Source organism: Hemiscyllium ocellatum, chromosome 35 (assembly GCF_020745735.1).
Source record: "Hemiscyllium ocellatum isolate sHemOce1 chromosome 35, sHemOce1.pat.X.cur, whole genome shotgun sequence".
Taxonomy (NCBI): domain Eukaryota; kingdom Metazoa; phylum Chordata; class Chondrichthyes; order Orectolobiformes; family Hemiscylliidae; genus Hemiscyllium; species Hemiscyllium ocellatum.
In genome coordinates, this window is record NC_083435.1 from 19,662,407 (window position 1) to 19,674,057 (window position 11,651).

Here is an 11,651-nt window from a genome sequence, read left to right on the forward strand (position 1 = left end):
TTGTCGAAAAATATTCATTTAGTCCTTCACCTATCTCCTCTGACTCTACACACCACTTCCCACTACTCTCCTTGATTGACCCTAATCTTACTCTCGTCATTCTTTTATTCCTTAAATACCTATAGAAAGCCTTGGGGTTTACCATGATCCTATGCACCAACAACTTCTCATGTCTCCTCCTGGCTCTTCTAAGCTCTCTCTTTAGGTCTTTCCTGGCTACCTTGTAACCCTCAACTGCCCTCACTGAGCCTTCACATCTCATCCTAACATAAGCCTTCTTCTTCCTGCGTGTCCTAGATACGTATGTACCTGTCAGGCAGGGAGGAAGCTGCAGAACGCGGGAGCCATGGTTTATGAAGGAAGTGGAACCTCTGGTCAAGAGGAACAACGTTGAAGAATTCACAAATTTACAATGAAAAATAAATGATTATTTGTCAGTCTAAAGAACGATTTGGACCCACAGTGTCGCCTTTCGTTCTGTGTCTCCCTGCTGTTTCTCTGCATTAGCAATCTTTCCTTGTTTCTGCCTGTCCATCGTAAACCGTCATTATGTACTATTCCTGTGGCTTTTCTACTCCATTCTGAAACCTCAATTATTTCTGCCTCCAGCAGGCGGTGCATTTTGGTGGCCAACCTCTCCCCACAGGAACATATTAACAAATGAGATTTCTCTGTCGAGGTTTCATCGTCCTTTTGACATTTACTTTTTATTTTTTTCACTGTATAATCTGTACGTCCTTACTTATCACGATCTGCTTGTACTGCTCGCAAAATTTTTCACTGTACTGAGGTAATGCAACAATAACTCAAATCAAATCACATCTGTCTTGTCTGGTTCTTGATCATTCCATGGAATTATTATGGGACACCTCGCCGACAAGCGCTCTCAATCTTTACATCCTTCTAAAAGCTGGTGACTATAAATGATGCAAAAACACTGCAGTTGAGGCCGAAACAGTGTTTTATAAAAATGTCCTAATAGCGTCCCTGTTTTAGACCGTCTGTTAAGCCTTTTTACATTTTAAATCTGACCTGTCTAAATCAGAGAATCGAGCATAAATACGAGAAAGCCTTTGCTACTGTTGCTACGTTTTTAGAGTTACAGGTTATATTTTATATTGTATATTGCTCGCTCTAGTTTATCTACGGAATGTTACTTTCGTATAAAACGCAGCAGTCTGTCTGTGCTCTTGCCCATGCTCCGCAGTAACTTGCAAACATGGACGCGTGGAATGTGTGAACAGGATGGGACAGTTCTGCGCTTTGATCCTAAACTACAATCAGTGCGATTATGTTGATCATCCAACTCCAGCGCTCGAGGTAAGTTTTTAAAGGTTCATATCAGTGACTCACCGCTCCTGGCAGGCCCCTGGTCCAAGCTCCAGCCCTTCCAGCTGTTGCTGCAAAACAGAGCTTTTCCTTGATCCGATCCGCCAATGACTTCTCATGACCCTTCCTGGTTCTTCCGAACTCCCTTTTTAGGACTTTCCCGGCGAACGTATAACTCTCAAGCACCCTAACTGAGCCACCACGCCTCATCCTGACATAAACCTTGCTCTTCCGCTTTATAGATTAGCTACAGTGTGGAAACAGGCTCTTCGGCCCAACTAGTCCACACCAAACCTCCGAACAGCAACCCACCCAGACCCATTCCCTTCTGACACGGGGCGAATGTGCAAACGCCACACAGAGCCTCCCACGACTGGAGTCGAACCTGGAACCCTGATGCTGTGAGGCAGCAATGCTAAACACTGAACCACCATGCTGCCCTCTTGACAAACGATTCAACTTTCTTCATAAACCACTGCTCCTGCACTCACCAATTTCTTCCCTGCCTGACCGGTACATACTTATAACTGACCCAGAGCAGCTTGTCCTTAAATAAGCTTCACATTTCAATTGTGCCCATCCCTGCATTTCCTTCCCCATGATATTCATTCTAAATTTTGCCTAATTGCATCATAATTGCCTTTCCTGCAGCTATAACTCTTGCCCTGTGGTATATACCTAGTTATTTCCATGGCTAAAGTAAATATAATCGAATTGTGGTCACTATCACCAAGTGCATATCTACCTCCAAATCTAATACTTGGCCGGGTTCATTATCCATTACCAACTCTAATGTGTCCTCGCCCCTTGTTGTCTGTCTACATTCTGTGTCAGGAAACCCTCCTGCACACATTGAAAAAGAATTGGCCCATCTAAAGTACTTGAACTATAGCATTCCCAGTCAATATTTGGAAAATTAAAGTCCCCCATAACAACTACCCTAACACTCTCGTTCCCACTAAGGATCACCTTTACCGTCCTATCCTCTACATGTCTGGGACTGTTTGGAGGCCGATAGAAAATTCCCAATAGGGTAACGTCTCCTTTCCTGTTTCTAATCTGAGCCCACATTAGCTCAGTAGAGTAGACTCAATTGTCCTTTCTGCAACTTTAATACTGTCCTTGACTGGCAGTGTCATACCACCTCCTCTTTTACCATTTTATCTGTTCTTACTGAAACGTCTAAATCCCAGAACCTGCAATAACCATTCCTGTCCCTTCTCTTCCCATTACTCTGAAATGGCCACAACATCGAAATCCCAGGTATCAACTGCTGCAAGTTCATCCACCTCTTCCCAAATGCTCATGGCTTTGAAGTAGACACACTTCAAACCAACCTCTTGCCTGCTGGTGCCTTCTTGCGAGCTTGAAATCTTAGTTCTGACTTCACGACTCTCACCCACCTGTAAACTTGACTACAATATCGGTTCCCATCATCCTGCTGAATTAGTTTAAACGGACCTGAAGCACATTAGCAAATATCTTCCCTCCCAGGATGTTGAGATCCTCTGGTTCAGGTAAACACTATCCTGTTTGTCGAGGTCCTACCTACCCCAAAAACAGCCCCAATTTTCCAGGAAACCAAAGCGCTCCCTCCTGCACCATACCTGCAGCCACATGTCCAACTCATCTTTCTCCCTGTTCCTCGCTTCTATTGATGTGGCACAGACAACAAACCAGAGGTAACAATTCTGTTTGTTCTAGCTCTAAGCGTCTACCCTAGCTACCTGAATTTCTGTTTTAAATCCCCATCGATCTTCCTAACTTTGTCATTAGTGCCTATGTGGACCACAAGTTGGGGCTGTTCACCCTCCCCTCAAAGGAGACTGAAAACACAGTCATGGACATCACAAACCCGAGCACGGGAAGGCAACACACCAAGCATGCGTCTCTCCCGTTTCCACAGAACCTCCTATCTGTCCCACTACCTGTGGAGTCCCAATCACTTATGTTCTGCTCTTCTTCCCCCTTCCCTTCTGAGCATCAGGGACAGATTCTGTGCCAGAGCCCTGTGCCCCATTGCTTACCCCGGTAAGTAATCACTCATCAGTATCCAAAACGGAATATTTGTTGTTGAAGGGAACGGCCACAAGGGATCCCTACAATGCCTGTCATTTCCATTTCCATCCTCTGACAGGAACCCATCTACCTTCTTCTTTTACCTGAGGTATATTTCCCTAAGTATTTATTAAATAAATAAAAACTTCAGCAGAAAGAAATTTGAAGAATATGAGAGTGTAATAAATGTAATTAATTTAGCATTATCTCTCCAGCATCTGCAGGGAGTTTAAGCACTTCCAGTAGACAAATGAAGTCATTGTTTGTGATTGCACTGGCACCTTGTTGCCAGCATTCTTGCCAGCCTCAGCATTTGGTGCCGCTCCTTGTTGGCAAGTAAAAATAATTGATAAATAGATAAAGTCACCACTGCCTCAGCAGACCATAAGGCTGTTCTCTCAGTACAGACAATGACTGGTGTTTTAACCTGTGGTTGACCATGCCTCTGCTAGGAGAATAGTTGAATTTGCAGGACTATCATGGTCACCTCAAGTAGATATGTGAAGTTAGCATGCACTGGCAGTGTGACCCTACATCAAAAACCAGCCTTCTGGCCAACTGAGCAAAGTAATAAATAACAGCAACCTTTAATTTGATGGTTTGGGTAGATCTGAGGTATATAGTCAGAGAAAGCTCGGGCACTTACAGCATGCAACTACTGAAAGGTGAAACAGGTAGATTAATAGCTAGGTGAAGCAAAGAAAGGTTGCATATGAAAGATATCACGTTGATATTGTGAGTGAGAGACGTCTGCATATTTCATGTTCAGGGTGAAAAAGAAACCAATGAAGACAATGAAAAGTCATGAGTAGAGATTGAAAGCTAATTGAAACATAAATATAGGAGCATAGAAATAATAAACGGGCTAATCAGAACGTGGAAAGATTAATCCCAAAAAGAAGATTATTAATGGATTTGGAGGTTGTGATTGAATTATCAAGTCAATACTTTCATGTCTCTTTACCATGGGAGAAGAATTACAAAAATGCGCCAGAGTCTGTTTTTGACAGGCAACTGTTTATTAGGTTTTTAATTGGGTTTTCCATTCTTCTCACACTTAACGTTTCATCTTCAACTCAAAAATGACAGCCACAAAATAAAAAGTTACACCTTGAAATTACCTCAGATACCCATCTACTCACCATGCCACCTCCCACCACTCCAACCCAATTACAACCAATGTCCCCCATCATCATCAACATGTTATGATCCTAAAAATTATCTTACCACACGCAATCCACATAGTAATTCCCCCATTGTCCAATTAAATTTTCGAGCCCATCATGATCATCACAAACTGTCAAATTGTGGCGATGGTTCAGCGGTTGGCACTGTAGTCTCACAGCGCCAGAAGACCCACGTTCAATTCCCATCTCGGGTGACTGTCTGTGTGGCGGTTGCACATTCTTGCTTTGTCTGGGCGGGTTTCCTTGGGAGGTTCTGGATTCCCCCCACACTCCAAAGATATGCAGGTCAGGTGAATTTGCCACGCTAAATTGCTCACGGAGTTAGGTGCATTAGTCAGGAGGAGAATGTATCTGGGTGGGTGGTCTCGGAGGGTTAGTGTGGACTTGTTGGGCTGAAGGGCTTGTTTCCACACTGTAAATAATCTAATCTTAAAAAATTCTCACCGGGTTTACTGTCTGCTTTAATTTGTAAAATTAGACTATTGTGAGGCTTTCAGACAATTTTCTATTTCCAACATTTATAATTCAAAACTCCTTCAAGAGAAGAGACGCCGTTCTGTTTTTGAAAATTTCTAAGTTTTCACATTTTGAACTTCATTTGTTTCCATCATTGCCGCTTCATCATTGTTTCAAACCTGAAAGAGTATCTCAGACATCTGCATAAATAGTCGCCTTCTTCAGCTCTTTGCATATTTCATTTTACTGACCCGTTCTTTAAAATTCTTGTCCGTAGAATCCTTACAGTGCGGAAGCAGGACATTTAAACCATCAAGTCCACACTGACCCCTGCAAATGGCATCCCATCCAAGCTTACCCCACTGCCCTATCCCTGTAACCTAACATACACCATGGATGATCCACCTAACCTGTGTGTGTATGGACATCACGGACAATTTAACTTGGTAAAAACACCTAGCGAGCAGAAATTTGGAATGTGGAAGTCAACCAGAGCATCCGGAGGAAATGCCACGCAGAGATGGAAGAACATGAAATCTTCACACAGACAGTTGCCCAAAGGTGGAATCAAAGACAGGTCCTGGCACTGCGAGGCAGCAGTGCTAAGCATTAAGACAGCAAGTCAGCCCCTTGGATGAATATCATCCAATCTTGTGTTTTATCCATTTTCAACTCATCCAATATCTCCACTCTTTCACTAAGATTCAATTGATATCTTCATCAGTAAAGACAGGTACCTCCCCAGGTATTCCCCCTGCTTTTGCGTACTTTGGCTCATAATTAACCTCAACCCTTTTTATCACACTTCTACTTAAATGTCTTGGAAATTAAAAAAAAACTCTACTACTCAAAAACTCCATTTCACCCTCTCATCTCTTTGTTCTCATCTCCCATGCCCACCTTTTCTTCGCTCTAAATTTGTTTAAGATCTAATACATCTGAAAAGTTCTAAATTAAAAGGTCATCATTCTGAAGCATTAACTCTATTTTTGTTTTTTCCACAGATTCTTCCACGCCTGGTTCAGACAAAAAATTCAAAATAGTTCCCATTGTATGCTAACAGCCCTTTCATTTGTGGGTCAAAGTATTTCTTAGCTGCTTTAGGAATATCACTAAAATGATTTATTATTATTATGCTCAAGCAGAGTCATTTGATACTTCTGTTTGGTCTAATCGTTAAAGAAACTGTAATTAATTAGATTCTCTGACTATTTTTTTAACAAGTCTTAATTTTTTGAAGTAACCTTGATAGTTCCTAATTCACTTTATGTTTGTTTCTGAATTGATTTTCCATTTCACAATACTCCCGACTTTGGTATTGTAAGTTGTCTTTTCTGAATTGTGCACTTGTATGAACTCCTGGTAATGGTAGGTACAGCTAACTTACCATCACATTTTATTTCTAAGTTTTATTTTGAGATCCTTCATCTTTCTGTTGATGCCCTTCAGTCATATTCTCTCTCACTGTAGTGCACTTCAATGATGGATTCATTTTTGTCTGAAGCAGTCTTGATTGAGATAGTGGTAAGCAATGGCAGTCTTGGTATTATCTTCTCTCTGTCACTGCTCAGACTTGACTGCATTTCCTGCTAAATAATTTCCAAGTATGGAATACAGATGATGAATAAGCAGTTTATAAACAACACCATTGATAAATAGACCATGTACAAAAACTCACTTTAAAATCACTCTGTACAATTATATAGGTGCACAAATCTCATCAATAGCCAGTATTATAATATTTATAGTCAGCGAACTCTTTGCAAGAACATATTTTTTACTAGCATCTAAGTCTTACCTGAAATAGTATACCACATTGTGACAACACTTTTTGGTTCTTATATGGGCAAAATGTGTGACTTCCCTTCAAATATAGTATTTACATAATGTCTTTCATCCGTCACTCTCATGGGGCCTGAACCCATTGGCTAAGTAGCCTGCCAATCTGGAGGGTCAGCATTGAAAGAAGCCAATTTCATGCAAAGACCATCCCGATTGACAGTCATCTTGGCTAATTTGCTGTTCTGAACAAGAGCAATTGGTCATGTAGAATTGTGCCAGATTCTGCAAACCCTCTATTCTTTCTTACTTCGTATGATGGCATGGGACAGATATCTTTAATTAGACCTTTCTTTTCTTCAGACCTCCAGTACCAGGTAAGGTAAACATAGTGTCTAGTACCCCACTGCTACTCCAGAATGGCTCCAAATTTCTTCCTTTTCAAAATTGTGGTGTCTTCTTGACCTCTTATCAAAGTTCTGTGACTGTTGGCTGGTTCCACTCTGACAAAATGTTCACATTGTTGTCGACGTAGAGTGTGAGATAGAAAGTGACAGAAAGTGAGATTGAGCGAGAAAGAGTGAAAAAGGCCCATCTATTCATCATGATGGAGATCATCTCCATTGGAGTGAAAGTACCTGAACATCAGGAAAACAATGTTCTGTCACGAGAGCCAACCTTTTAAGGGGTCAGTCTGTAATTAGCTTATATGTGGTTCTCACAGGCAGCTGGTCATTTGAATGATCAGCTATGTCCAATGAAATTTTAGTTTGGAGTCCTTGGAATGTGGAAACTGTAGAATGGAGAATTAGTCAAACATGAGTAGGACTGCTCTCAGAGAATATTATTTAGGTAGCCACGTTTCTCGTTTAGAGAGGTATGATGGTCCTTTGGATCTGGTGTCAGGCCGTCATTGAGGAAAGTCGTGGAAAACATTGGATCATGAAAATGAAGTCGGTATAAGCATAAAACAAGGCACTATACTGAGGAAACCCTGCAGTGATGCCTTGGAGCATAGATGACTGATCTCCAACACACAAAATCTTTCTATTTGCCAGATATGACTCCAACCAATGAAAAGGTACCACCAATGCCAATGAGCTCAATCTTTTTTAAAGCCTCTTGATGTTATATTCAGGCGAATGCTTCCTTCTCCTCTCAACAAAAAGAAAATTGAACAAGGGGCAGTGAACTTCTGGACCTAGTTCCAGGGAATGAAGCTGGGCGGGTGTCCGAGGTGACAGCGGGAGAGCATGTTAGTGATAGCAACCACAACACAGTACTTGTCATATTTGTTTTGGAAAAGAGAAAGTTGGTCTACAGAAAAAGTGGGGTATGTTTTGCAAAGTTCTTGAGTGGCTTTGTAGAAGAAGCAAAGGGATAATGGAGGGTTCAGGAAGTTTAAATGTGCACATACTCCCAGGTCTGGGCCAGTTGTATCCCTGGAGAGATTGCAAAGGAGGTGCACCAGGATGTTATGTGGGATGGAGGATTTTAGATATGAAGTGAAATTGAATAAACTCAGTTTCTTTTCTTTGAAGCAGAGAAGGTTGAGGGGAGACTGAATAGAAGAGTATAAGAGAGGCGTGGACAGCTTGAATAAATAGCAATTTTTCCCTCAGTCTAAGGGCCATAACAAGAGGCATAATTTTTAAATGAAAGCCAAGGAGATTAAGAGGGGATTTGATGATTTTCTCTACCCAAAGTGTGGTGGGAGTTCGTTTTATACTTCCTTGGAGGGTAGTTGAGTTGTGAATCCTCAGCACCACTGAAGTATCATAACATTCAAGACAATGGGCATAATGCAAGAAATTGGGGTTAGTTTTTGCAGTGCAGACTTAATGGGTTTTAGAGCCTCCCATGTACTGTAGTATTCTTTGATGACTGAGAGATTCAAGGCTTTTGGAAATTTGGCCATGTTTTATTCTGGTTTTCTGTCCCTGGTATTCCTAAACTCTACCCATACAGATTCCACTTCATTGGAGTTTCTCATCTTTCTCACTATTCTTTAATCAGCAAAGCTACCTCACCTCCCTTTCTCCTTTGTCGGAGCTTTCTCAAAACTGTGTACCCCTCACTGGTTATTCAGTTCCTTCAATGGTTATTCATGAGCAACACCTCCAGAACCCGACCATATAATAATTGTTTATATCTATTTGTGTGACAAATTAATTCAGCAATTCATTCAAATTAATATTTGTAACAATCAAATGTTAGCAGCAAGTCATTGCTAGCTAATCACTCCCAGGTTAAAAAGAAAGACTGCAAAATTCATTTTAAATGTTTTTGCTGGTTAATTATAGCTGACTTTATCACATTCACAATTATCTATAGGTGAGCACGATCATTTCACCAGCTGATAGTTTCCCTTTTGAAATACACTTACCTGGCCAGACATGTACGTCACATAGTTATTTTGATGAATCTCAAATACAACATCAATAATGGTTGAGATTAATTTCTTCATGTTCTCACTGCCTGTTTGTATAGCCTCAGACATTCCATTTTCCAATGGCTGCATAATCAGTTCGTTATTCTCTTTAATATACTTGAATTGATATTTGTGCTGATATTCGGTTTGAGGCTTTGTGTCATCAGCTTTGCAAATGTAGTAGAATAAAATCAATGCGGCCAAAAGCACCAACATGCAGTGCAAACTGATACCGATCACCTATTGAGACATTATTGAAGAATCAATAAAATATTTTAAACAACACGCAAGCAAAACTACACTATTCCAGAGATTTAATGGTCTTAGTTGTGTGGAACAACTTTCAGCAGAAGCTCATTTCAGCCAAAGTATAATTCAGAGATAATTTGATTTATCTGATTTAGTCTGACAGTCCATCTGCACGAATAGAATGTCTTGTATGAATGAATGTGAGCGTGTATAACAGTGGAGTGTGTACAATCAAATGTGTGTACATCTGTATACAACAGAATGTTGCTGGAAGACATACTTTATAGGACAGCATGTGTAATAACAAAATGTATGCACATTTACATGAGAGAGTGTCTAGAGAGAGGGCAATAAAGTAAGTATGGGAGAGTGAGTAATAGAAAAAGAAAATGAGATAAATGATATGTTTGGTGCAGGCTATTTGAAAGTATGGATACTTGCATAAAGACCAACATGAAATGCTTGGGAGTAAATGACCTGGCCGGTCAAAATTTAGCCTCCACGCGATCCCTCCTGACATGTGCAAAAATCATAATGGATAAAGCCCTTAATGGAATCTAAGTCCCTCAGCGGTTCCAACCCTAGTGTCCGGTAGTCTTTCCTTATTCTCCCAAACGTCCAGGAGGTCTTAGTGAACTGTCCTTCTATCCGGGATGCTCTGGGATTCTGCATCTGCACAGCAGTCCCTGACGACCTACTACATTATTTCCCCCAAAGAGACCTTAATGCTCCAGTTGGATCCGATCGCCAGTTGTGAAACTAATTAGGTGTTTTGTTATGTTAAACAAACTAGGGAAAGGAAAACTACTGTTCCATATTACTTCAAGACAGTCATTTGCGAGAAGGAAAATTATAGCAAGTACTCACCAGCGAATGATCACAAAGACGACCGTACTCATGTAAAAAGAATCTGGGATTCCGTTCGCAGGTGAGTTTGGCGCATATTGTACTGTTCACTTTCGCATTCTTCATTATCATAGAACAGGCATAATAATTACCATCGAGAAACAACAGACCGATCCATATTAGTGATAGGCTGAGTGCTTTGCAGAAAATGACAAGAATGACCTTGGCCAACTTCGTCGAACAACACTCACGCTTCCATGCCTGGAAGGAATTGAAACAACAGAAATTTCGCCAGTTCCACTCTTTCCTCCAATAGCCTTCTGACTCTGGGCATTTCCGTTGTTCACACTGGAGCAGCACACCAAAGACAAACAACATTATTGCAGGCAGCGAGAAGAACATCCAAACATACTGAACATTTGTGGCTGCAGACATACATGGGCATGGAATTTGCCTTCCGAAGGTCTCCTTCAGTTGATAAAGCATGACAATACCTCCTGTCCAAAATACAGCTGAAGTCCCTGTATCGTTGTTTTGCAGGAACCGAAGGAATTTTGAAGGTTTTCCTGGCATTGTAACGGTGATTACTGCCAAAAAAGTTAAACTGGGGATACGGCGAGCTCAGCAGCAGCCAACGCGAACAGCTGATGACCAGATCGGAGACGCCCCACCCAGAAGTTTCTGAGGCTGCTCAAATTAGTGAACTGCTACATTTCGATCGCATCTGCATTTAGAATAATTCCTTTACGGTCAGAATGGGGTGGTATCACAGCTTGCCCGATAGGCACCTTTAATTTTACTTCATTCCTAATCAACAAAACCGTAGCTCGTAGCAGCAGATATAGGCCCTTCTGCCCGTGGAGACAGCTTTACCATTCAATGAGATTATGGGTGATGTAATAATCCTCAACTCCACTTTGCTTCTATCTCTCCACAGCCCTTGATTCTCTTAGTGATTATAAATTTAGCTCGGCCTTGAACATACTTAGCTAGCCATCCTCCACAGCCCTATGTGGTAAACAATTCTTCAGATTCACTCCTCTCTGAGAGAAGAAATTCTTCCGCATCTCTGCCTTAGATGTGCAAACCCTTATTCTGACTTGAAGACTTCTGGGCCTCGAATCTTTAGCAAGGGGAAACAGCCTTTCCACATTTACGCTATCATGTCCCCTCAGAATCTTATGCGTTTCAATGAGGTCATCTCTCAGGGCAAGACATGTTCCAGTGTCAAGTCTAACAGGCCACTTTGCCACCACTATTCTGTGTCATTGTTGTGGCAAGGAAATCCCACATTAATGAAGATATGGACCCCCACC

The 11,651-nt window shown here is 41.4% G+C and overlaps 1 protein-coding gene across 2 annotated transcripts; it reads right to left on the bottom strand.

Moving 5' to 3' along the window:
- Positions 1-4,383: 4,383 nt before the first annotated feature.
- Positions 4,384-11,444, bottom strand: LOC132832861 (uncharacterized). 2 transcript variants are annotated; one of them, XM_060851051.1, is made up of 3 exons: positions 10,357-11,444; positions 9,196-9,480; positions 4,384-6,616 (listed from the first exon to the last, which is right to left on the bottom strand). In XM_060851051.1, the coding sequence occupies exons 1-3, from the start codon at positions 10,906-10,908 to the stop codon at positions 6,476-6,478; spliced, it is 978 nt and encodes a 325-aa protein (XP_060707034.1). In that variant the 5' UTR covers positions 10,909-11,444; the 3' UTR covers positions 4,384-6,475. The 2 variants fall into 2 exon arrangements, with proteins under 2 accessions (XP_060707034.1, XP_060707033.1); XM_060851050.1 differs by having other exon boundaries at positions 4,384-6,619; positions 10,357-11,433.
- Between the last annotated feature and the right edge of the window lie 207 nt (positions 11,445-11,651).

What these genes read in the sequence shown, in the direction of transcription:
- LOC132832861 (XM_060851050.1), bottom strand. Translation starts at nt 10,908, where the DNA reads ATGCCAGGAAAACCTTCAAAATTCCTTCGGTTCCTGCAAAACAACGAT. An exon ending in GTCTTTGTGATCATTCGCTG is followed by an intron (nt 9,481 to 10,356) that starts GTGAGTACTTGC and finishes ATGTCTCAATAG; the next exon opens with GTGATCGGTATCAGTTTGCA. An exon ending in TGACGTACATGTCTGGCCAG is followed by an intron (nt 6,620 to 9,195) that starts GTAAGTGTATTT and finishes GAAATTATTTAG; the next exon opens with CAGGAAATGCAGTCAAGTCT.